At 39.6% G+C, this 26,498-nt stretch overlaps 1 protein-coding gene across 1 annotated transcript in view; it reads right to left on the reverse strand.

Annotated features, from left to right (window-relative positions):
• LOC104682262 (histone-arginine methyltransferase CARM1-like) overlaps positions 1-26,498 on the reverse strand; it is a gene marked incomplete at its 3' end in the record, with an annotated part of 174,201 nt that overhangs the window by 99,275 nt on the left and 48,428 nt on the right. Inside the window, 2 exon segments of the mRNA XM_030919179.1 lie at positions 12,247-12,351; positions 13,389-13,495. Of these exon segments, the coding sequence (XP_030775039.1) occupies positions 12,247-12,351; positions 13,389-13,495 (212 nt within the window).

Genomic DNA, 26,498 nt, shown 5'->3' on the forward strand with positions numbered 1-26,498 from the left:
TAAATAATGCAGAATTAATGCTTATGAGCACATTCTGTTTAGTCTTCTGGAAGAAGATGGATAAACTTATTACCAACCTTTTAACCACCCTTCTGTCAGTTCTATAACTATTTTCCTTTCTAATTAGGGGATATTCAAAACATGTGATCATGCTTAGTTTATCTCCTCACAACTAACCCTGCTTTAGACCTGGGCGTGATCACTCAGCTCTAGACCCTTAAACACTCTTTCATTCATTCACCAATGTGCAAGCACTGCCAGGTGCTGAGAATACAAAGATGAATAGAGCAGGGCTGTCTGGGAGGAGAGATAAGCATTAATAAAGAAGTACAATCATGTGCTACAGTGGCAATAATAGAATTATATAAGGGCACAGTATGAGAAGAAGGAAAAAGAGCCTACTTTACCACGGGGTCTGGAAAGATTTCATTGAGGTGACCTGGGTAGTGGAAATTGAAAAGTGAGTCAATATTGTGCCATTTAAATGATGGAAGATGCAGGAGCTCTGGGAAGTATGGACAAAGGCATCTAAGAATGATAGAGCCAGTTGCATACGGGAGGCAGTAAATTGCATCAGGAGCATGATATGAGTATTAGAGGTAGTGGGGCATGGTTAAGACATGAACATGGCAAGAGCAAAATCTGGAGAAACTGGCAGATGCTTGATCATAAATAGTCTTTTGTGCAAGACTTGGCTTGATTCTTCAGCAAAGAAGAATCATCAGAAAGTTTTAAATAGAAGGATTATTTCAAAGGATTATGTCATAGTTGCATTTCAGCAACATCATACTAGTGGCATGGATTGGAGGGCCACAACATCAAGGGTAACAGAACCTAGTAATCCTAACCAGTGTCAGTCCCCTCTCCCTTCCTCCTTCCAATCAGAACTTCAGTTTTATTGAGTATTTACCCTCTTCTATGTGGCTAACCATCCACAGATCCAGAGAGGGGATCTTGATTGGTCTAGGGCAATCAAAAGTGGTTCTATTCCTCTTGCTAATGATGGGTTTAGGCTTGGGCATGTGATACGATTTTCTTCACGAGTCTACTGAGAAAGACTACTTGGGAAAGATTTCCTCCTTTCTAAAGAGACACACAGAAAAGATCCCTCCTATTTCCTGAATGTGGTTAAATTTGGATGTGATGCTCAAAGTAATTGGCTAAAACAGTCAAAGGTAATGTGACTTCATAGATTAAAACACCATAAAGTTGCATTACCTTTGACTGTTTTAGCCAATTTGAGTAGGGATTTTTCCTATTCCGAGTCAAAGGTATCTTAACTGGTACAAGCAGGAAGAGTAGTTGCAAAACTTTTGCAATATTCCAGGAAAGAAACAATAAGAATGAGAACTGGGGACTTTCTGTGGGACATGAGAAGTGAAAAGATTGCAGAAATGCTGAGACCATTGAATCTAAGGGATTTAGACTTGAAAGGAGAATAAAAAGTATAGATTGACTCCTAGGTTCCTGGTTTGAGTGCTGGTTATAATGCATTCTGGTTTTGCCTCAAGCCAGAAGAGAACACTTGCCTTGCTATCTAGCAGAGGGGTCCTAGAAAATGCTTGCACTGATCTTTGAATCCTGGAGCTGGATTTTATTGCTGATGTTGCTGTTGCTGCTGCTGCTGTTGCTGCTATATTCACTACTGCCTGAGGAACCTATTGCAATGATTTCTTCTAGGTCCTCATATCATTCATTAGCACAACAAACAGTACACACTTCATTTGTGCCATGTGCTTCCTATAGTGGAATTTCCTTGTTTCTGTTGAGGCAGGAGAAAGCACTGCAGCACTTATTTGACACTCATGCGCATGTACCCTTGAAGTGTAAGGGAGTTAATACCCACTGAGGGAATACTTTGACCAATGGGAGATGGCAGCTAATGAATACATCATTCTCCATCTCTCCCCTTAGAGGAACTATTTGAGGATGAAGTAGCTTCATATTGCCCCTTTGAAGATGTCCTATGACACAAAGCAATCAGTTTTTCATAAAGCTGTGGCCAGGTCAGTAAGGTACTGCCTTCTACTTGCTCTCCCTCCTTTCTCCTACTCCTGTTTTCCTGAGATTAGTACTCCCTGATAAAGTGCCAGCCCAGAAGCCTTTGCCTCATGCTCTGCAATTTAGGGAATCTAGACTGAGAAATTGGTGGTAGTTACAGGAATATCAACATGTTCATTGAAATTTCCCTGTGACTCTGTCTTTTCTGGGTTTCTGGAACTTCTCAATTCTAAACCTAAGCCACCACTCTGAGGTTAAAGTGGACATGCCAATACTACAGACTCAGGAAATTAAGTGGAAAGAGAATTTAGGCAGAAGCTCTAAATTCATCAGAATTTTTCTGGTTCAGTGCCAGAAAAGACCAGGGTCTAGTACAGTTAGCCCTCAGTATCTGTGAGTTCTGCATCCAAGGATTCAACCAATAAATCAAAAATATTAAAAACAAAACACCCCATAAAATAACAATATAACAATTTAAAAATACAAATAAAAATACAATATAAAAATTATTCATATAGCATTTACTGCATTAGATATTAATCTAGAGATTATTTAAAACATACAGGAGGATGTGCATAGATTATATGAAAATGTCACGCCATTTTATACAAGAAACTTGAGAACCCACAAATTTTAATTTGGGGGGTATGTGTGTGTCCTAAAACCAACCTCCCACAGATACCAAGGGATGAAAATACAATATTTTGAAGAGCTTATTGGTTGGTTGCTTCATCCAATTTAACTGCTTTTTAATGCTCTTATCCTCTTTATTTACTTATATTCTTAGCCTGTAAGCAGACATTAAAACAAAGTCATCTGTTTTAGATTTTACTATGTCATACAGAGCCTTCTATATAAGCCTTTGGAAAGTCAGTAGTTGCCCCAAATTGGCCCTTCATGTCACTGTCTTAGAGGAAGAGTAAAAAGGTTGGAAGTTCAACTCTAGGAACTTTCTAAAATGCTTTGCATTCAGTGGCGAGGCAATCCACCAGGCAGAAGTTAATTTCAATGAAATCCTGTAAGTGAAGTACTAATCCATCAAGCCCCTCTTTTTCTAACCCCCTCCCATGCATAGCTTAAGGTGATAAGAAAATCACCTTATCAACCTGTCCCTAACTTAATGAGTTTGCAAAGGTAATATATAGTGCCATTTACCAAATATTTCTGGTTCTCCTTATGGGCAGATGTAGATTTGCATTTCCCTGCTTTGTTGAAATTAGGAGTGACCATATGACTTGCTTTGGCCAGCGTAATGTGGTTAGAAGTAACACTGGCCACTTTCAGGTGGAAGATTTAAGAACTAGCTGTGTGATTTGCTAGGTCCTCCTTTTCTCTACAACAGGAAATAGTAATGCTTTTCATGGAGGCTGTTCCATCAGCCTGGGTCCTGGAGTGAGAATGATACAAAGTAGAGAAATAAAGCTCTGTTGGATTAAGCCACTGACATTCAGGAGTTGATTGTTACAGCAGTATAGCCCTGACTCACAAGCCTGGATAAGCTGTATCTTTGAGGGTCCGATGATTTCTGATTCTGATTCCCCAGTCGTGTGTGCAGCATTCCAGAGTTGTGCTGGGACTCTCCAAGAAGTTGCTTACTAAATTTTTACAGCCACCATGTGGTTAAGTGTTCTTACCACAATTTAAAATTAACTTCAAAAAGATCAAGGTCACATGTCGCCATCTTGAAAGGGGCAGAGATGTGCTTTGAGTACAAATATCTTGGTTAGAAAGCCACCTATTGCATTGTACCCTAAAGCCCTCAGCTTCCTTTTCCCCAATTACTCTAAAAATCAGTCTGTGACCAATGCTTATTCATAGTCTTCTTGACTCTCCTGGAGAGCTGCACTTTGCTTTCATACCAAATGAAAGCATTTCCTTTTGCTGACTCTGGCATCTTTCTCCAGTAACCTTTTAGGAAGTAAGTCTACTCAAGCTCAAGATTCTGGCACAGATACACTCCTGCTTCACTCACACGCAGAAGATCTGTTCAGTGGGTCCCCTTTGGGCTTAAGGGACCAAAGAGATCAGTTAAATCTAGACTCATTTTTCTATCACTTTCTCTTTGCCTTTATTACAGAGAATTAGTCTCAGGAATGAGTTACTGTGATATCTAACTTAATGAAACTAGTCTCTATACTATACTGCATTGAATAGTGTCTACCTCCCCAAAATTCATGTCTATCCAGAACCTGTGAATGTGACCTTATTTGGAAATAGGGTCTTTACAGATGTAATCAAGTTAAGATAAGGTTATAATGAATTAGGGTGGGCCCTAAATCCCATATGGCTGGTGTCACTATGAAAGGAGAGAAATTTACACAGAAACACGTACTGGGAGAATGCCATGTAACAACAGAGGCAGCAATTGGAACGATGCATCTATAAGCCAAAGAGCGCTAAGGACTGCCAGCAACCAGCAGAAGCCAGGAAGAGGTAAGGAAGGATCCTCCCCTAAAGCCGTCAGAGGGAGCATGGCCCTGCAGACATCTTGATTTCAGACTTCTAGCCTCCAGAACAATGAGAGAACAAATTTCAGTTGCACTTAGCTACTAACTTTGTGGTAATTTGTTATGGCAGCCCTGGAAAACTGAACCACACTTCAAAGCCCAAGCTATAGAAAAGCATATATATATATATTTACGCAGATACTGTTTTTCACCATCACATCCTGCTCCCCTCACATTCCAAAAATCACATAGCAAAATGTCAGTTTATCAACCTAGAGCATAAAACAAATGACTTTCTGTCACCCCTAAAATCAAAATCATCCTGCAGTACAGGCTTTGCATACAGACAGACCTGAGTTTGCATGTAGCCCTGCCACATAGCAGTTGTTTATGCTAAAGCAAGTTAGTTAACTTTCTGTAGCTCCAATCCCTTTATCAATACTATTAGCCTAACAATATGTATTGCATTTGTTTCTTGTACAACACAGAGGGCATTTGCCATTCTTTGGTGCCTCTCAGCATCAGAACTCCCTTCCTATGTTTGGGGAATGCCCCACATTCCGAGGCAGCACCAGCCTCTTGCTAGGGAAGTGAAGGTATCAGCTAAAGCACAGGCATGACCCAGGCTCTGCCAGGAAGATGTGCTTTGCATGGGAGCTCAGAGTGTGAAGATGTAGGGACTACATGGAATCCACTATGGTGAGGTCATATGGTGGGATCAGTTACCTCCAGATCCCAGAGAATCAGAGGGAAAGTTCTTAGGACAACACTCAAGATTGGTATTTAGTGAAAGCTGTGTACATTGCAGTATCTATGTCTTTCTGAGATCAATTCTGCAACATGATTTTGAAAATTATTCCAGATATGTAGCTTCTAAGACTCATTATCTGAAGTTCCTGTAACCTTTAAGGAAATTCTTTCACTGTATTAATTTCTGATGCTGGCAACTAAGAACCTTGACTAACACACAAAGATTTTTTTTTTTTTTTTTTTTTTTTTTTTTTTTTTTTTTTTTGAGATGGAGTCTCGCTCTGCCGCCCGGCTGGAGTGCAGTGGCCAGATCTCAGCTCACTTCAGCTCACTGCAAGCTCCACCTCCCGGGTTCACGCCATTCTCCTGCCTCAGCCTCCCGAGTAGCTGGGACTATAGGCGCCCGCCACCACGCCCGGCTAGTTTTTTGTATTTTTTAGTAGAGACGGGGGTTTCACCGTGTTAGCCAGGATAGTCTCGATCTCCTGACCTCGTGATCCACCCGTCTCGGCCTCCCAAAGTGCTGGGATTACAGGCTTGAGCCACCGCGCCCGGCCCAACACACAAAGATTAAATTATATAGGATATGTGAAGCCCCTAGCAGAAATCATAAGTAATTTCTTTTTCTTTCTACTCCCACCCACAGGCTCTGAACAAGGATTCTGCCACCACAGGGTTAACATCTATGCTGGTCAAGAAGTAGAGAGTCAGTAGAAATGGAAGGAAGCAAGCACTTACAGACAGCACTATGTGGCAGATCTAGGCTGTAGCCTTTATTTCGGTCAATGATGAAGGTCAGGCCTCATTAGTGTGTGCAGTGTTTTAAAGTGAGGGAGAATTTCAGAACAGGACTAGAAATGGACTCAAAGGCCTTTGACCAAACTGATGATAAGCCCACACCAAAGAAAACTCATATCAGAAGAACCAAAGCTCAGGCTCTGCAATCTGAATATCAGCTGATGGTCTGAACAGGTTGCTTTCCATGTTTGTTGTTATTTATGTTTTCTTTTAAGCTTTCAAATCCCTAAAATCCTTCTGCCTAAGCCAAACTCATATTTGGATGCACTAAGCAGCTGTTGCAACTGGGGATTCTCTCCTCTGTGAAAACACTGATTTAAAAAAATAACAAGCTCTCAGCTCCTGCTCACTCTCACAAGTTTCCAGCAACTGGTGCCCTGACAAATGAAGTGTCAAAACATTTCCAAATTAAAACCCCACAGCTCACACAGCCCCATACCCTCAGCAGGATGGACTTTCCCTGTTTGTGCCCAGTGCACACTTGAAGAAACTAAAAATAGCCAGATGGCAATTAACAGAAACTCCGAGAAGGGGAGATGGGTTGGATTCTAGTGGGGTCAGTTTCCTGGAAGGATTCCAGATGGAGTTCTCAGCCAGCAGTGTGCTCTGGCCAAGAAAGGATTTTCATTAAAACTGCACGGAGGAGGCAGAATGAAAAATCAAGATGTGGAAGCTTTAAAGTAATAGCAGAGGTGGAAACCCATGACCATCAATAATAATAATCCTTGCTAATACAGAGTTCTTATACACTGTATCATCTTGAACTTGTAAAAGCTCTAGAAAATAGCTACTACTCTTATCATTTTCCTACTTTTATAGATAAGGAAGCCAAAGCCCAGAGACTGTAGACAACCTGCCCAAGATCTCAAGACAAACAGGACAAAGATCTATGGCAGGTATATGGTAAGTGGTCAAGCAGGAGTTTCAACTCAGTTCTCTGGTTCCAGAATTCATGAATGTAACCATTGTGCAAGGCAACCTCATTGTATTCATGGGGATGTTTAAGTAACCAAAATGTTTTTATCCCATCCTTAGGCTGGAGAAACAAAAATCTCCCTTAGCAATTTTAGCCAACTTTCCCATGGGCAATGCCTTTCAGGGATTATGTGTGCAGGCTCCAAAGTTAGACTAAGTGGGTCTTATTCTGGCCTTTTTATTTCTAGTTGTATAAAACCAGGTAAATTATCAACCTTCCTGGGCCTTTATTCTCTCATCTCTAAAAGAGCAATAATATTAGTATTTATCTCATAAAGTTGTGATGAAGATTAAAAGAAACGGTGCGTGGAAAGCCCTTAGCATGGTGCTTGCCCATACTAAGCTGCTCAATAAATAATAGCCATTGTTATTGATCATTCTAAAACCCTGTGCTTTTAGGCAATCAATTTCAATGCCCTTTTAAATAGTCAATTTCAATGAAAAAGAATACAAGGATTTATTTAGTGAAAAAGGAGCATCCTCCACAGACTCCCAGGCATCATTCCAGAATGCTCTTCAGTATGATGTAAGCAAACAAAAAAAGCACTAGAAAAGATGGAGTGAGGGGTCCCAACCATCCTGGTTTGTTTGGAACCAGGGGATTCCTGGGAAACTAAAGTAGGGTCAGTTTTCTCCTTCAATTTTCAGAAGGGAGGAAATATTTACTCCCAGGAGAGGGCAGTAATGGAATTAAGAGTGGTCATTTCCCCTCCCTCTTTTTTCCCCTTAGCAGGAATGATTCACCTTGATGATGACACTGGAAATAGGATGGAGCAAGCATAGCACATGCACTTGGGAGGGGTCAGCCTGCCCACTCCCAACCAAGTGTGTGTCCTTGAGTTCTCCATGTGAGAACCTTATGGGGCAGACTCTGGACTTGTTTGGGAGACTGGTTGTTTGGCATGTAAGTGAGTGGAAAAGTTCGGTTTGGGAGCAGAAGATTTAGGAAACTGCATTTGGCCATAGGTCTGAACCCTGTTCTGCAAACAGCAACAATAACGTTGATGCTGTGATTTCTTCCTGACATCTGTGTCTATTTCTAAATTGGTTCAGAACTCAAAGAAGAAAAGGGATATAATTAATTATCAACCATGTGATTAATTATCACCTTCATAACCCCTAACAGATGGATGCCTATTTCATTTCATTGGCAGACGAACCTATTTCAGGAAGGCAGGGAAAGGGTATTTTGTAAAATCAAATGAAGTTAGAGCTGGGAGTGACCTTAAAGATAATCTAGTCCAATATCTTCATTGTTATAGATGAAAAGATACAAAAATGAAATGGCCAAGTGATACAATCCATGTGAAAAGTCTGTGAAAGACTTTTGTAATGTAAGTTATTAGTGTCATGAGTAATTTAGGGAGTGGTTTTTAAAGTTGTAACCAGAATTTAAAATAGATCAGAGATAACATAGAAAACAGATTACAGATTAAAACTAAGTCCCTATACAGAGAGAGAATATTCCCTAAATAAAACGAATACCTCCAGGAAACATGTTCAAACCATAAAGAAGAAATCAGCAGTTCAGAGTTAAACTTTATTTTAATTGGAAAAAACCTACCTTAGGTTGACAAGATTGCTTACTGACAACCTTGAAGACCAGATAAGCTCAAAAATGAACTAGTTTTTCTCCTTTGTCTCCATCCTGCCCATCTATCCTAGCAGATCCTCTTCATTGGGAATGTTTACTTCATAATTGTTAACCAGGCATGTCCCACTGGCAATGTAAGGTTGTTTGCTGGGCATCTCAAGGCATATGACATATAAGACTCTTTGGCTAAACCCCACCATTTCTGGTCTCACCTTTGCCTCTTACCCATTACTTTCACCCATCAGAGCACATAGAAGTGGCTTTTAGATAGTGTCCAGTCCTGGGTGGGTTGGAGGAGGCCCACTTCACCCTCTCTCTCTCTCTCTCTCTTTCTCACTGAATACAGCTGTAACACCGGGACAGAATGCCTAGAACAACTACTTTAGGACTCTGAAGAGTTAAGAATGTCAGGCAGATTAGGAAATGTATTAGTCCATTGTCACGCTACTAATAAAGACATACCTGAGACTGGGTAATTTATAAAGGAAAGAGATTTAATTGACTCACAATTCAACATGGCTAGGGAGGCCTTAGGAAATTTGTAATCATGGCAGAAGAGGAAGCAAACACACCCTTCTTTACATGATGGCAGGAAGGAGAAGTGCCAAGCAAAAGGGGGAAAAGCCTTTTATAAAACCACCACATCTCATGAGAATCTATCGAGTGAAAACTCAATATCCCAAGAACAGCATGAGGGTAACCAACCCATGATTAAATTACCTCCCACCAGGTCCCTCCCAGGACATGTGGGAATTATGGGAACTACAATTCAAGATGAGATTTGGGTGGGGACACAGAGCCAAACCATATCAGGAGATAAGACTGGGATTTGAAATACTACCCAACCAACAGTGAGTTTACTCCTTTTTTCCTCCAGTAAACCCTGGCCTAAAGTCGACACACCAGAAATGGGCACCAGGGTACAAAGAGACCTCCTGAGACACCCTGTAGTTCTGGTTTTAGCAGTGGAAAAGTAAATTCCTAATAGTCAGGGTGTGAAAATTCTCTGTGTTTCTCTCTTCTCCCCCTCCTCTCTTCCCTCTGTTTCCCTCCTTTTCCTCCCTTCTTCCACACTCTTATCCCCAAGAATCTTGTGATATTAGCAACATCAGCCTGAATTAGACAAAACTATAAGGGAAGGAAACCTTCCTCCCCATTCAGTGGAGCTGTCATTCCCAAGGCTGGGCTGACCCCCAGTGCTTTTTTTCTCTCTCGGTCTCTCTCTGCTTGGCCAATATGCAGGCAAAGTCATAGAAGTACATGGCAGAGTAAACTTGTTGGCAAGATACTGAAAAGTGATCACAGGAAACCAAAAAGTATCACGGAATGGAAGGAGCTTGGCAAAGTATCTCCATACACTTTCATTTATACATTCCTGGGATCATCCTCAGCCTGTGCATGCATGGATCTGGTACTAATTAGCATACCAAACTTTGAGAACTCTGCCTGGGTGCCAGGCTGACCACTGGGTGACATACACAGCGGACAGATCCAAATAGCACCGCCAAGGCTTTGAAAAATGAATTGACATGTGAAACATAGCCCTCAGAAGATCAGCTATGGGGAGGGAAATTGCAGCCCAAATCCAACCAAGAAGAATTGGGAAAACCTCAATTCTTATGGGAAAAGATAATCAGCTGAAACTAACACTGCCATGACATAGAGGTCAGAACAATCTGACAAAGACTTTTAAAGCAGTTATTATTAAAAAACTTCCAACCGGCAATCATGAACACCGCTAAAACCAATGGAAAATAGAAAGTGTCAGCCAAGACACAGATGACAGAACAAAGTGCCAAATGGAAATTTTGGCATTGAAAAATATGACAACCAAAATAAAAACTTCACTGATGGGCTCAATAGCAGAATGGAGATGACAAAGAATAGAAAGCCATGTGCAAACCAACTTCTAGCTGGGGGACTATGTATCACTACCTTTCATTCATCTTTCCCTCTGTTTTCATTAAACATTGTTGTATAACAATACCATACAGTTGTATATACTTATATGCAGCTGTATAATTGTATTGTATACAACTATAACTACTGTTATGCAACAATAGTTAGTGAAAACAGAGGTAAAGATGCAAGAATACTTAGTGACTTAAACCAGAAACAATTTATGAATTTTCTCAATTCTGTGGGAGGGCTGGGCAGTTTCTCTCCTGGTCTTGCTTGGATTTGTTCATTCTTCTGCATCCAGCAGGAGGGTTGGTTGGACTGGAAGACCAAAGATGGCCTCGCTCACAGGTCTGGCAGCTGTTGGCTGAGGTGCCTCAGTTCTCCATGTGACCTCTGAACTCTAGCAAGCTAGACTCCTTCACAGTATGGTAATTACTGGGTTCCAAGAAATTGAGAGCAAAAGCTATGAGGCTCCTTAGGGCCTAGGCTCTGGAACTCAAACAACATCACCACTGTCATATTCTATTGGTCAAAGCAGTCACAAAGTCAGCACAGAGATAAGGGGCAAAATATTAGAATGCCTCTTGATGAGAGAAGCAGCTACATGACTATGTATGTGTGGATACAGGGAGGCATGATTATTGGGATAATTATTTCAATATCCTACCACAACCTTCCTGGGAAGTAATGCTGCAAAACTCAAAGACCATGGATCTACAATTATTATGTCAGTAGACTAGACTGTGAGGCTTAGAGAAGTTCAGCATTTTGCCTAAGATCACACAGCTAGTTAAGGAGAAAATATGAAACTAGATCCCATACTGCCGAGTCTTTGGACTAGCACTGTTGCCTCAGAGATAAGCTGTTGAGTGTTTTGAACAGTTTTTCTCTTTAACAGGTAGAAGAACCCTAGACAACAGTTGTATAATGTGCTGGCAACCATTCATCATTCATATCCATTTCATGAGGGAAATAAATGCATGTACTTGTGGAGTCTATGAAAAAACTGAAGTAGAGTGTCTCACGAAGAGCTATTTATTATGTAGCAATAAAGCTCCTAAACTGTTTGATGCACCAAAACAGTATATTCAGTCTCTTGAGTTCCTGACACTCAAAGGTTAATAATTTTAGTGAGATAAATTCACATAACATCAAATTAGCCATTAACTATTTTAAAGTGTACAGTATAGTGGCATTTAATGCATTCATTACATTGGGTGACCATTACCTTTATCTGGTTATAAGATATTTTTATCACCCCCAAAGGAAACTCTGTCCCCATTAAGCAGTCGCTTCCTATTTCCCTTTCTCCCTCATCCCTGGCAACCACTAGTGCACTTTCTATCTCGAAAAATTTATCTATTCTGATGCTTCACATAAATGGAATCACATGATCTTCTGTGACTGGCTTCTTTCACTTAGCATGTTTTTGGGGTTCATCCATGGTGATGCATGTATCAGCATTGCATCCCTTCTTATGAATAATACAAATATGACTAATCGTCATAATATTCCATGTGTAAATATACCACATTTTGCTTATATATTCTTCAGTTGATGGGCATTTGGACTGTTTCCACTTTCTGGCTATTTTGAATAATGCTGTTATGAACATTTGTGTACAAGTATTTGTTTGAATGCCTGTTTCAATTCTTTTAGGTGTATAACTAGGAGGGGAATTGCTGGGTCATATAGTAATTCTACTAAAGTTTCATTTTGATTCTGGTCTTGAAAAGGTTTCTGAAATACATGAGATTCATAACCTGCTGCCAGCATTACCTTGTCTCTAAAGTCAATGTGATTCTGGAGGATGGCTCTGTGGTAAGTGGCTGTCCTCACAAAATCTTGCATCATGTTCTGCTGTTGAGAAATGCAGCCATAAAACTACAAGGGAAGGAGAAAAGCGGGGGAGTAAATAACCCACAAAGTCAGCAGGATCATGAGCATCTGATTCTGACAGCCACTTTGGTCAAGGAAGACATGATCTTTCACAAACAGAGAAGCTGAGGCTCTGAGAGACACAGTGACTTGGCCATGTTGGCCCTATATGTAAAGCATAGAATTCTAAGTAGATCCCAGACTTCTGACTACATAGATTCAATAGATTCGGGCCTAGATATTGATGAGATAAGTACTTAAGATCCCTTCCTAAATCAGAGGTTATGAGAGAAAACAAATCAAGAGTAACAGACAAGTTGGGATGGTTGACACCTGCAATCCCAGAACTTTGGGAGGTTAAAGTAGGAGGATCACTTGAGCCCAAGAGTTGGAAGCTGCAGTGAGCTATAATCACACCAGTGTGCTCCAGCCTAGGCAATAGAGCGAGACCCTGTCAAAAAAAAAAAAAAAAAAAAAAATAGAGTCAAGAGAGAAAGGATCCAGGGCCAAAAGGGATGGCCTGCCCTGATGAGCCCCATTAGCCTCGACAGGAAAACAGAACTTGGATAGAAATCCTGGTGGAAGTGGAAGCAGGGCAGAAGGTAGTAATCATGGTAATCCTGATGGAAACAGAGGCAAGCCAGTTGGGTGATACGGTGTATATAAATCCCTGAATACTGGTAAGAAATATTATTGTTGTAATTGCCACCATTTAAGGCCTTTCTATGGGCCAGGTACCATGCTAAGTGCTTCACAGTCTCATCTAATTAAATTAAAGCATCATGACAATCAGGTGAATTATGTTTCTCAGATGAGGAAGCTGAGGCTCAGAAAGATCCAGCAACTTGCCCAAGTCCTGACAATGTAATAAGTGGCAGAATGGGGATTTAAATCTATGTAATGCTGATGCTGCTGGTCTGGTGACCACATTTTGAGAACCACTGCAATATCAATTATCTCCTCTCCACCCACCCTGCCCAGATGTGTTCAGAGGCACACCTTGAAACAAATCAATTTATTCCACAAAGGATAACCCTGCTGACCTGGAAGTACTGTGCAGCAGATGCTTCTTCTGTCCACTGGCTGAACACCGAGTATTCCTTTTGCTGATTTCGGCATATTTTCAAAGTATTTGCAAATGCACTGAATTCTGCAAGGATAAAAAGCAGATCCATTTCTTCACCTTGGAAACCATAGCACTCACCATTGCACTCTGTAAAAAATTCCAACTGTGAAAATATTAGAAGATGAAAATGGCATATTAATCCCTGAACACATACATGATAAGAGATGGCAAGGCGGAAATGGGTACTATTCCGAGCTGTGACACCCTTATTTACACTTGTCAGACATATTTGCATTCAGAAATGTCAAGTGAGAGAGCACAAAGAAACACAGGCAGAGACTGGGCTCCAGAAATTCTCCCGGTGCTGCGCTTACAAAGCTCATAGATTTATACTCAGAAAGTGCTCTAGGGAAGGTGATTGTTGATAATAAGAAAATATATATATATGTGAATACAAAAAATAGAATGTATACATACATATACACACGTATATTTTATATAGACATTCATATAACCTCATTCTATTGTCATGACCATTTTTTCTCTCTCATTTAGTATTACCTAGATGTATAGAGAAAAGGTAAAATAACTGGGGATATTTGAATACAAAGAAATGCTTTGTCATTTGAGGAAAGAATATTGAAGTGAAAGCTCAAAAAATTCCAGAAGTGACATTGCTAATAGATAACACAGAGTTCACAGCGGCCAATTCCTGTGACTTCTGCCTCAGAGATGTCTTGTAAATACTGCCCAGTAGTCTCCACTGTCTGTGGCCTCTTTCCATTCCACCACAGGCACTGTGACCAGGTCTCTCCCTTATACTATAGCCTTGGCTGGATCCCTAATGCCCACACACTCTTGGTTCATGGTAAGTTCTCTGGCCCCTCACATTCTAGACCCAACCTAGATGTTCTAGATGATCCTGTCCAGTAACCTGTATGCACTTTTCAGAGCCCTCTCTGTGCTGTCTTCCTGCACACATGAGACCTGCCCTATGACCTCCATGCTTCCACCATGCTGAACACTTACAAATTCCCACATCAACCCAGTCCTGGCCAGGAATCTTGACTTTGAATCCCTCTATGTTTTTTCTGTTAGATTATCCTTTAACGTCAAATTCTATTCATCCTCCCACATTCTATTCAACTAGCATTTCTTCACTGCTGTATTCTGAAACATCATAGACAGAATTAGTTGCTGTAATAGAGTGGATCTCAAACTCAGCTCTAGATCAGAATTACTTGGGAAGATTTTTTAACCTACGGATACTGGACCCTCACCCTACATCTAGTAATTAAATGTTCTAGTGGTAGGGACAAGGCACCTCTATTTTTAAAAAAGCCTCCAGAGTAAATTCTCCTGTGTAGCCAAGGATGACAAACATCTTTCCAATCTCATGTTCTAATCTTACCATCATCATTCACGCTATACTGAACTTACAGATTTAAAAAAATCACCATCTCTCGACCTAAATCAAGTTTTTGGGAAACTGTTTAGGGGGTGTCTTAGTCCATTTTGTATTACTATATCAGAATACCACAGACTGGGTAGTTTATAAAGAACAGTAATTAATTTCTTACAGTTCTGGAGTCTGGGAAGTCCAAGGTTGAGGGACGATATCTGGTGAGGACCTTTTTGCTGTGCCTTACTATGGCAGAAGGCAGACGGCTTTCTCTGTGCAAGAGCAAGAGCAAGAGAAAGAGACAGAGAGGGTCCCCTTTATAACAACCCACTCTATTGACATTAACCATTACATGACAGTGGAGCTCTCATGGCTTACTCTGTTGTGGGAAGTCAGGGACCCTGAATGGAGTGACTGGCCAAAGCTGTGGCAGAAGAACATAAATTGTGAAGATTTCAAGGACATTTATTAGTTCCCCAAATTTATACTTTTATAATTTCTTATGATTGTCTTTACTGTAATCTCTGAACATAAATTGTGAAGATTTCATGGACATTTATCACTTCCTCAATCAATACCCTTGTGATTTCCTATGCCTGTCTTTACTTTCATCTCTTAATCCCATCATCTTCTTCATAAACTGAGGAGGATGAATGTCACCTCAGGACCCTGTGATGGTTGTGTCAACTGCACAAATTGTTTGTAGAGCATGTGTGTTTGAACAATATGAAATCGGGGGATCTTGAAAAAAGAACAGGATAACATTGATGTTCAGGGAACAAGGGAGGTAACTTTGAACTGGCCACCAGTGAGCCGGATGGAACAGAGCCATATTTCTCCTCTTTCAAAAGCAAATAGGAGAAATATTGCTGAATTCTTTTTCTCAGCAAGGAACATCCCTGAGAAAGAGAATGCGCCCTGAGGGTAGGCCTATAAATGGCCCCCTTAGAAGTGTGCCGTCTTTTATGGTCGAAGCCAAAAGGATGAAATAAGCCCCGGTCTCCTGCATCGCTCCCAGGCTTATTAGGATGAGGAAATTCCCGCCTAATAAATTTTGGTCAGACATGTTGTCTGCTCTCAAACCCTGTTTCCTGATAAGATGTTATCGATTACAATGCGTGCCCAAAACTTCATTAGCAATTTTAATTTCGCCCCATCCGGTGGTCCTGTGATCTCGCCCTGCCTCCATTTGCTTTGTGATATTTTATTACCTTGTGAAGTATGTGATCCCTGTGACCCGCACCCTATTCGTGTACTCCCTCCCCTTTTGAAAATTGTTAATAAAAACTTGCTGGTTTTACGACTCAGGGAACATCATGGATCCTGCCGACACGTGATGTCTCCCCTGGACACCCAGCTTTAAATTTCTCTCTCTTGTGCTCTTTCCGTTTATTTCTCAAACCGGCCGAGACACCTAGGAAATAGAAAAGAACCCATGTAACCATCAGGAGCGGGTTCTCCCGATATTACTCACTTCTTAAAAGTCATACTTCTTTTTTGTTTTTTGTTTTGAGTCGAAGTTCACTCTTGTCACTCAGAGTGGAGTGCAATGGCACGATCTCAGCTCACTGCAACCTCCACCTCCTGGTTTCAAGCGATTCTCCTGCCTCAGCCTCCCAAGTAGCTGGGATTACAAGCGCCTGCCACCATGCCCAGCTAATTTTTGTGTTTTTAGTAGAGATGGGTTTCACCATATTGGCCAGGCTGGTCTTGAACTCCTGACCTCAGGTGATCCACCCACCTCGGTCTCCCAAAGTGCTGGGATTATAGGCGTGAGCCACCACGCCTAGCCAAAGTCACATTTATTAATACTGTCACAATGGCAATTAAATTTTAATATAAGTTTTGCAGGTGACACTTAAACCACAGCAGAAGTTTAAGCCTCATTTATCGCTAGTCTCTAGAACACGGTGCTAATGTAGTAGCCACCCTAATAAATAAGTCTGAAATGTAAATTCAATACATTTGGGGAAATGACCAATGAACTTGGTGAAACTATTTAATTTGAGAAGCAGCCCTGTGAGGCCCTGCGGCCATCCCATGTGGAGACATAGTTCGAAAAAAGATCTTGTAGGAAAATAAACATGCAAACACGTGTAACCACTGCCTCTCCTGCACAAGGGAATGCCATCTCCTCCAAAGGACCTTGAGAAGGATAATGGGAGGAGTTCTTGGTGGAAATGTAGATCAGGATTAGATTTACAGTATACCCTGAACAATCACTATTTCACCAATTCGTAAGGGATCATACCAAGTAATTAACCTCACCTCACTAATGTTTCCATGTGGATTTTTAAAAATGAAAACAGAAGGATACTTTGATTAAAAATGTCTCTTCATTATACAATTTCTGTCAACTCTATCTTTTGCAATTATACCCCTATAAAGGAAAGGATGCAAATGATGGTTTAAAAATAACTACAAAACCAACAAATGAAAAGTATAAAAAATTTAGAAAAATGCAACAAATCAAAAAAGAATAAAATAAAAAGAACAATTCCATTATACAAGTGACTAATTATGCTTAACATTTCGGGTATGTTTGTGTGTGTGTAAAAATTCCTCTTATTTATAAAACTACATTGTATTATTTTATAACCAGCAATTTTTATTTAAGATGCTATGAATAATGTCCTAGGCCATTAAGTAGTCTTCTCCACCTTATTGCTAATGGATATATGATTTCAGCTCAATAATGTGCCATAATTTGACCAATTCCCTGTGGCTGAATTTCCAAGCCTCACTCCAAGTCTACTGTATCAGAATGATAAAACCCAGAATCTGTATCCCTGGTGATTCTGGTAACAAGAAAGTTTCAGCCAATAAAGTATGGCAACATTCACATAGTAAGAATATCCTATTACAGTAAAAGCAATGCCATTTATTCACAGTATCTTCCTACACATAAAAAGCAATGTATTGGTTGACATTTCTGTTCTCCTATGATTTTTTTTGACTTTCTCTTTTTCTTTCTTTCTTTCTTTCGTTTTCTCTTTTTTTTTTTTTTTTTTTTTTTTTTTTTGAGATAGGGTCTCACTCTGTCCCCTAGACTGGAGTTCAGTGGCACGATCTCAGCTCACCACAACCTCCGCCTCCTAGGTTCAAGCAATTCTCCTGCTTCAGCCTCTCAAGTAGCTGGGATTATTGGTGTGAGCCACTACCGCCTGGCTAATTTTTGTATTTTTAATAGAGATAGGGTTTCACCATGTTGGCCAGGCTGGTCTTGAACTCCTGACCTCAAATGATCCACCCTTCTCAGCCTCCCAAAGTGCTGGAATTACAAGTGTGAGCCACCACACCTGGCCTTAACCATTTTCTTTTGCAATTAAAAAAAATTGTCTCTTACTTAACCATATAAAATTTAGAAATGCAGAAAAGCCAAAAAGGAAAAATAATTCCTAGAGATAATCACTGATAACATTTTGGGACTTTCCCAGGAATTTTTATTTACAATTTTACATCTATCTCTATATTATATATAATAATACTATTGTACTCTATTGGTTTATGACCTGCTTTTTCACTACTAGCAATATACTGTTAGCTTTTTTCTGTGTCAACACTTTTCATAGAGACTCACTCAACTACACATAAAGCTACAAAGCTCCTTAACTGTCATGTCATTTTGCTCATTTCTCCAGTTTGTTCTCAGAGGCAACATCAGAGACTAAGTAGATCTTAATTTTTCTTAATTTCAACAATGTTTTTTGACTATATTCCCTTAAATTCTGGACTCAACTATTTGCTTATAAAATTTGATTGGGAGTCAAAAATATCAAGTCTGTTAAGCTACAATTTCCTATATTTGCGTTTTTCTCTTTTAAAAAGATATTGGACAATATTTACCCAGCTCTAGTTTCCTGGCACCTCTCCAATTCTCTCTGAGTTCTCAGAGATTGCCAGCAGTGGTTTTTGTCACCCATCTGTGAGTTCTTTGAGTCTCTGTTGTTTGGACTTTCAAAGCCTATGGTAAATTAATTTGTTCAACAAATAATCTTTTGAATATTCTCAACAGTTGCAAGTCTCTATCCTTTGGGGGAAATTTGAACCCTTAATACAACCCAAAATAATGGATTCCCAATTAAGTTAATAGGATATATGGCAAGTTGAAAAATATCATTTTTGGTTAAAAGACAAGATTTTGACTATAAAGTTACACAGCTGGTCTTCTTGTATAGCTCGCCAATTATCTCCAAAAAGAAAATGTAAAAGAGAAGCTTCAATAAAGTTTTGTGTTACACCAGCATCCATGCAATACGTAAATAGCCTACAAAATAAGTACTAAGCTGGATGTGTCAGTTCCACCGTTTGATATTTTCAAAATCCAATTTTATTATATTATTAACAGTGTTAGTCTGCTTAGGCTGCCATAATAAAATGCCACAGATTGGGTGGCTTAAACAACAGAAATTTATTTTCTCAACGTTTTGGAGACTGGTAAGTCCAAGGTCAAGGTGCCAGACGGTTAGGTTCCTGGCAAGGGTTCCCTTCCTTGCTTGTAGTTTTCTGCCTTTTCCACTGCATCCTCACATGGCAGAGACAGCAAGCTATTGACTCTCTGATGTCTCTTTTTATAAGGACATGAATTCTGCAGAACCAAGGCTCCACCCCATGACCTCATTTAAACTTAAATTGCTTCGTTACTCCAAATACAGCCATACTGGGGTTAGGATTTCAACCTGTGAATCTCGACGGGACACAATTCAGTCCATCGTAGACACTATAGTCACAGCTATTTATAATCCTAATACAGGGGCCACATTTAACAAAGCAAAAATCACAACCTCTTGTTTGACAAGTTTAAGATGTATTTATGGGATTGATGGGATTTAGAAAATCAGGAATATCCTGACAAGTCCAGGAATCATCATCAATTAATTCCTTCCTGCGGGGAATTCTGTCAAAAGAATGTTTTTGTTGTTGTTGTTTGTTTGTTTGTTTTCACAATTTACCCTCACTTTTATTTTAATGCTTAAATAAATGTGTATAAATTTTAAAAAGCGTCTATGTTTCCACATGGTGTATAAAGAGTCAAATAAATAAATAAATAAATAAATAAATAAAAACCTCTGTAAAAAGGAAAAGAAACTTAATTGTTGATTTCTCCCCTCTCCTCAGCTCCTTTGGAGAACCCAAAAGGAAGGGAGCAGTAATAGCCTATCCTCCTTCTCCTCATCCTCAGTTCTCCAAACTGAGGGACAGAATTTGGGGTAAGAGAAGTGAAGGGCTCTTTAAATCCAGCAGGTAATTTTGCTTTTGGAGAATTTTGGGAAGGAGTGCTCTTTTTTTTTTTTTTTTTTTTTTTTTTTTTTGTGGAGGAGTCTTTTGATCTGCAGGTTCGATTTGTTTGAAGGACGTTGTTAATTCTGTAGAGCCAGAATGGTTACGAGGAGAGGGAAGAGAGGCCAGCTGGTTTAGAATATAAGAAAGTCAAAATGGATGTCCACATTAGAACAGTGGCTCCTTCAGCTGCTCAGGGTAGAGAGGTGAGAGGATATGGATTAGAATTGCTGCTCTGGAATAAAGAGGTCCCTATGGGGATATTGTCTAGAAGCCTAGGGCAGTGGGCTGGGTATGTAAGGATGGAGAACTGCCCTCAGTTATTTGTAAAAGCCCAGTTCCTCTGACTAGAGCACACATCTTTCAAAGGACACATCTACCCACACTGTTTCTAAAAGGAATGACCTGGTGGAACTACGATTATAAACTGTCAGGCTGTAAACCATTGTGTCTTGCAATTTTTTTGGTCACAAATACACAAATGTAATTTTCTCTATCGTGTAGATGTTTTACCAAGGACATAGCTGCTCCATGCTACAGCCATGATTCCAATTATTTTCCTTCCATTCTCAGGCTTGATTTAGGCTTCTTCATGACAAACCATTACTTTTCAATTTTAGTATGTATTTCTACTCATGAATCAATACAGACTACTCAGATGTACCATTTTCTTTCTGTTCTGCTACTCCTAAAAGACCAGATTGAAGGGATCTGTTTTTGTTTGCTTGCTTTTCTTAAATAGCTGCTATTTACAAGTCACACTGTCTGTGGTGCTTTCCATACCAAGAGTTTATTTACCAAGACACTAGCGTCTTTCTGTGCCAGGAAAGGGTAATACCTGTCTGACTACCTCAGCTGTTCCGGCCACATGTCCCAACATTATACCAGAAAATATACAACTGTCAATGTAATAGTCATGGTGTGGATTTTTATAAAATAATGTCAAACTCTAGACACTACTGCAAAACTGATTCTGGGCTATCTTGAAGAATTTGCAGACAGCTCATTTCAATTCACTCTAGTCCATCAGCTTGAGCTTACCCAATTAAGCTCTCTACTGGACACTCAGGGAAGAAAAGATACCATTTTAATCAGTGTACAAAGAAGAGAACAACACTAACCACTCGCTTCATTTAATTCTTCTTCTCCCAGTTTCATGGTCTAAGCATTTCTCCCTTGAGATGGATGTGGTTTAAGGTAGACAGGGAGACTGTCTTAGGGTAGATTCCCCATATTCTTTTTTTTTTTTTTTTTTTTTTTTTTGAGATGAAGTCTTGCTCTGTTGCCCAGGCTGGAGTGCAGTGGTGCGATCTCAGCTCACTGCAAGCTCCGCCTCCTGGGTTCACGCTGTTCTCCCACCTCAGCCTCCCAAGTAGCTGGGACTACAGGCACCCACCAATACGCCCGGCTAATTTTGTTTTTGTATTTTTAGTAGAGACGGGGTTTCACCGTGTAAACCAGGATGGTCTCAATCTCCTGACCTGGTCAGTGCTGGGAGAAGTGGGATTACACTCAGAACATCATTCAACAGGATGGATGTGATATCTACAGCTGGAATACTGGTCTTCTCTGTGTCTGTCTCTTATTAGTTCATTAGTTCTTTGTATAACATATAGGATAATAATTACTACTTTGTCTAGTTGCTTAGTTTTTTCTATCTTGCTCCATAGAATGTAAGCTTAAAAGATTTAGCAAGTACAAAGATTTATTCACCATCAAATCCAAGAGCAAAGTATGACACCTGGCACATAATAAGTATGCAATAAATGTCATTTAACGCATAAGTAAATGAATTAATGAAGGCATTCTTTGTTTTTCTTCCTTCCCATTCCTTCTCCTTCTTCTTCCTTTTCTCCTTCTGCTCCTCCTCCTCTCCTTCTTCTACCTCTTCTTCCTCATCTCTTCTTTCCTTCTTCTTCCTACTCCTTCTTCTTTTTCTTCTTTTCCTCCTTCTCCTCCTCCGTTTTTATTCGTCTTTTTCTTTATTTTTCTCCCTTGTCCTCTTTCTCCTTTTTTAATTCATTTCCACTTCTACCTTTCGAATGGTTCATGTCTTCCAAAGCAATTACCTGAGAATAAGGAGTTTATTTTCTTGTTGACTTATTTCTTCCCTAATCATAGGTGTGTAGACTCAACTATCTGGGCTCCATCTATTTACTTAAAAAGTCTAATCATAAAGTTATTTGAGTTAATGTCTCAGTGGCAAAACTAAATTAGCTGATCAATCACATATTTCAAGTCAAAATCCATTTATTATCTAAACTCCTAAACATGGCAATATACTTTTGCTTCTCTTTTTTTCAGTGGATAGCAACATATTTGCATAAGACAGTTCCCACACCTTCTTCATCCCAACTCCCAAAGTTAGATAAACATAAACCAAATTTTAGGAATTTTCCTATACAGATATACTGTGTGTGTTTTTCCAGAAAAAGGCACAGATATCTCAGGTGGTGAGAGTTGAAGTAGAATAGGAAAATGAATACATTCCAAACATGTATATAGACAGGGGACTCTGCTGCTTAGTGAAATTCAACATAAGGGTGGCCCTTCTTACACCTCATACAATGGTTTGTTTACTTAGCAAAGCAGCAAAAAGCGATATAAAGCAGATTCTCTGAGTGCCCAACATAAATAGCATTATTATAAGACACTGTATGTTCCTATCACATACATGAAAATACTATAAAAATGCACAGCTTCATCAAACTTCAAGCTAATTTCTCCCTTTTAGTGCTTTTGTCTCCTCTTTGAAAAGAACGTGTCAGTATTTCTTGAAAGCAGCCGTCAAATCAAACTCTCTTAAAACAAAGTTACTTATAAGTTCTAAGAAACTGAATATATTATTTGGGTTTCCTCTTCACTCAAAGCCTTACAATTAGCAACTAAACCTACAGTTCATAAGTTGTGTAACACTAACCTAACACTATTTTTGTCCAACCAAAAGATTGGTGCAAAGCACTGAGTAGGACTATTGGGAGTATTTTGTGTATTTGTCAAATCTTTAACTGTCAAGAATCTTACGGCAAAACAATTGAGATCATGTTTTTTTCAAATCAGAGATGATCTTCATGCATATCTTCAAAACCAATGAACACTTATTGAGATGACAAGTAGTGACCTAAACATTAGTAAAATAGTAATGTTAAGCATTTATAAAGGCAAGGATGGTTTGTTCATTTGTTTGAACATTGAGTGAGATCCCTAATCCTTGTAGAATCCTGGTAGACTTGCCCTGATGCTCTACCCATCAACAAAGAAAGCCCAAGATGTAAGAACTGCGTGGTCTCCAATAAACAGACAGAACAGGAGGTCAACCTTAAATAGAGGAATAACTGACCGAACTGGAACAGAACCAAGATTCTAAGGTATTTCTGTGAAAACTCTTTTATTAACAAGTGTTGGAAAACTCAACTACGTATAACTTGAATAGGAGCTTCATGGCTCACAAAACCCAAAAATACAGGATTAAAGTTCAATTTTCAAGAATAGCTATTTTCAAGTTCTCCATTGCTGTTGTTAGGACTTGCTCTCTCACTTGTGTGTGCTCTCACTCTTTTGCTCTCTTTCTTTTTTTCTTGTTTTCTTGCTCTGCACTTCTCTGTTTTTGCTTCCCCATTGGGCAGGCTTCACCCTCATAGAACAAGATGATTACCAGCAACTGTAAAACAACAATGCTACAAGCTCAGCAACCTCTGTCCTTCCAAAATGTTCCAACAAAACCCCAATATTGAGTTTCGTTGAACCACGTTAAATTAAAGACCCATCTCTGAATCCATTTCTGTGGCCAGGGGATCAATGCCAATGGACTAGCCTTGAGTCAGCCTTTTCTAACCCAAAAGGAAGACTGGGCTTCCATTATCAGAAGAAAGGAGAGTATATTAAAGATAAGCAAAATCACAGCTAACTACTACAGAAAAAGAAGTAGAAACATTATAGACTAAGCTAAAAGAAACAGGACTGAGAAAATATCAATACTTTGGGGGCAAATGGGAGGAAGGTGAGTCACGGAAAACACCCACTCTGCTCATCAACTTCTGAAATCTTGGAACTTGCATTAGCTTAAGCCCAGATTTTGCTTCCAGCAGCAGGTGGTTGTTGTGACAGGCTACTACAAGTCAATTGGTGGAAAATTTCTGGTTCCAGAACATGTTGAGTCTCTGATACTGCCAGAGTTGCCAACACTGTTTCTCTGTCCACACTCATTAAGAACAGCTGGCACTGCTCCAAGCTTCCTATGTTCTGTTTACACCACTGGACCCCATAGCCAACCAGTAGATTAAGAATGAGCTGTTGACCAGAGGGTAACTCAGCCTGAATCAAAAGACTAAGGCACTGTAATCAAAGAGGGACAGATTCTGAAGCTCTCATGTTGTTGGTGGTAGTCAGGTAATCCTGTCTTGGTTCATCTGGAGCATCTCAGTTTGTACCTGCTGTCCTGGAGAAACGATTGATCCCACTGCCTTTCACCCTCAAAAGATTCCTGATTTGGATGATAAATGATTGAATCATCCTGCCTATAAGTTCATGTAATTTTGGGGGAGGTAGCCACTCACAACTGAGAGAGATGGGGAGACAGAAAGATGATTATGAGGAGACAAGGCAACACCTAAAAGCTGGAGATGATATATCTGCTTCCCCACCATGGTACCAGGACACTGTCTGGGCCTGAAATGCCTTAAATTCCAGGAGACATTTCACTTCGATAACTTTTTATTTTTGACTTGAGCTACTTTGTATAGGTAGCTTTGATTAAAACAGAAATTCCTCCAATTTAAAATAATGGAGGAATTTAAAATAATTTTTTCCTGGGTCATTGCCAGACACTAGAGTTTGCTGAGAGTGTATTACTTTTGTTTTTACTAAAAATTTTATATGTTTTAATGTCTTACTCATTTCAAGTGCTTTTAAAATCTGCACCATGCTTTCCTGAACCCTAGAGGTGAACCAGTCTATTTGCAATTAGGCCTATTTCTACCACTGTGCTTTAACCAGTCCAGTGGAGACCACCCCATATTAAGATTACTTGGGATGAAGATGGAATTTCAAACAATCTCCTAGTCATTTGAAGGTCACCAGACTTGTAGAAAGACAAATGGTACCTTCATTCACTAAGTAAGGCCAGAATGCACCTTCTGGAGCATTTAACATGTATTCACAGAGGGACTAATTTATTTATGTTGCAGCATAAGCTATTATTCAATTAGTTCTCATAGCTTCCTGAGGCCTCTGCATGCCTCCCAGCAAGAAAAGCAGCACAGGTAAACACCAAACAGGTGGCATAAAGGCACATTTCCAATTTGATTAGATTTACACTGTTTAAAAAATGACACTTGACAAGTGAAATAAACATTTTCATGATTGCTTATGCCATAATCCCTCCATTCCCCTAACAAATAACTTTGGAGAAGCATTAGTGGAATCCTATATAGTATTTAAAAAATTGAAATAGCCATCTGTATCTTCACTACATAATGCTTGGGGCACTTTATTTTGCCAAGAGAAAACTTTGCATAATAGGTAGACTTCAAAATCTCTTTGGGCTTTCCCTTTACATATTATCCATAAATGAATGAGACAAAAACAACTACAAACTCAGTTGAGAAATGCTATAGCTGTTACAAGACAGAGGAAAGAAAGTATTTTGTACCTGGAAGAGTTGAGATTTCAAATCAAATAAAAGACTAGTTTGGATGACAAGTAACTGCTTTGTTAGTTTTGCGATGCGAGTTTTAAGATCTAGCTCTCTTCCCATTCAAACATGCATTTGACAGTAATTCTACATGATTGTACTACCTAATCCTATTCAAAAAATTCATGTTGTATTCATTTTTTTAGAGAGCAAAATGTACCCACTGTAGTTCTCAGTGAAGTGAATCTATGATAATTGGCTAAAAGCGTGATGTGCATCTGTCTTCTTAGCTCAATCTCTTTGCTTTTATCTTGTTTTCTCTTTCATATTTATATTGACAGTCAACTGGGTATAAAATGAGCAGAGGCTAAATCTGGTCTATAGGAATATTTAACTCGGCCATGATATGTTTTAAAACTCAGAAGAATGTCACAGGAAACATGAATTTCTACCTAAAATAGTATGACAGGGCACACTAGGGTCTGAATTACTGTGTAGCAACAACCAACATGAAGGAAGTAGCTACTGCAACCTTTTGAATGGGTGTGAGATCTCCAGTTGCCATAGTTGCCCCATCGTCCCTTCTTTGCAACTAGCCCACTTCATGCATTTCCATGACTTGGTTGGGCTGTATAGGCATTTGAGTCTGTGCCTCCCATATAATCAAGGACCCATTACAAAACTTCATGGACAACAAGTCTGCAACTTAAAATATCAGGTACTTCCCTTCTATTTTTGAGCACCACGAAATCATAAAAGCTAAGAAAAATGAT

The sequence above is a fragment of the Rhinopithecus roxellana genome, chromosome 16 (assembly GCF_007565055.1).
Source record: "Rhinopithecus roxellana isolate Shanxi Qingling chromosome 16, ASM756505v1, whole genome shotgun sequence".
NCBI lineage: Eukaryota > Metazoa > Chordata > Mammalia > Primates > Cercopithecidae > Rhinopithecus > Rhinopithecus roxellana.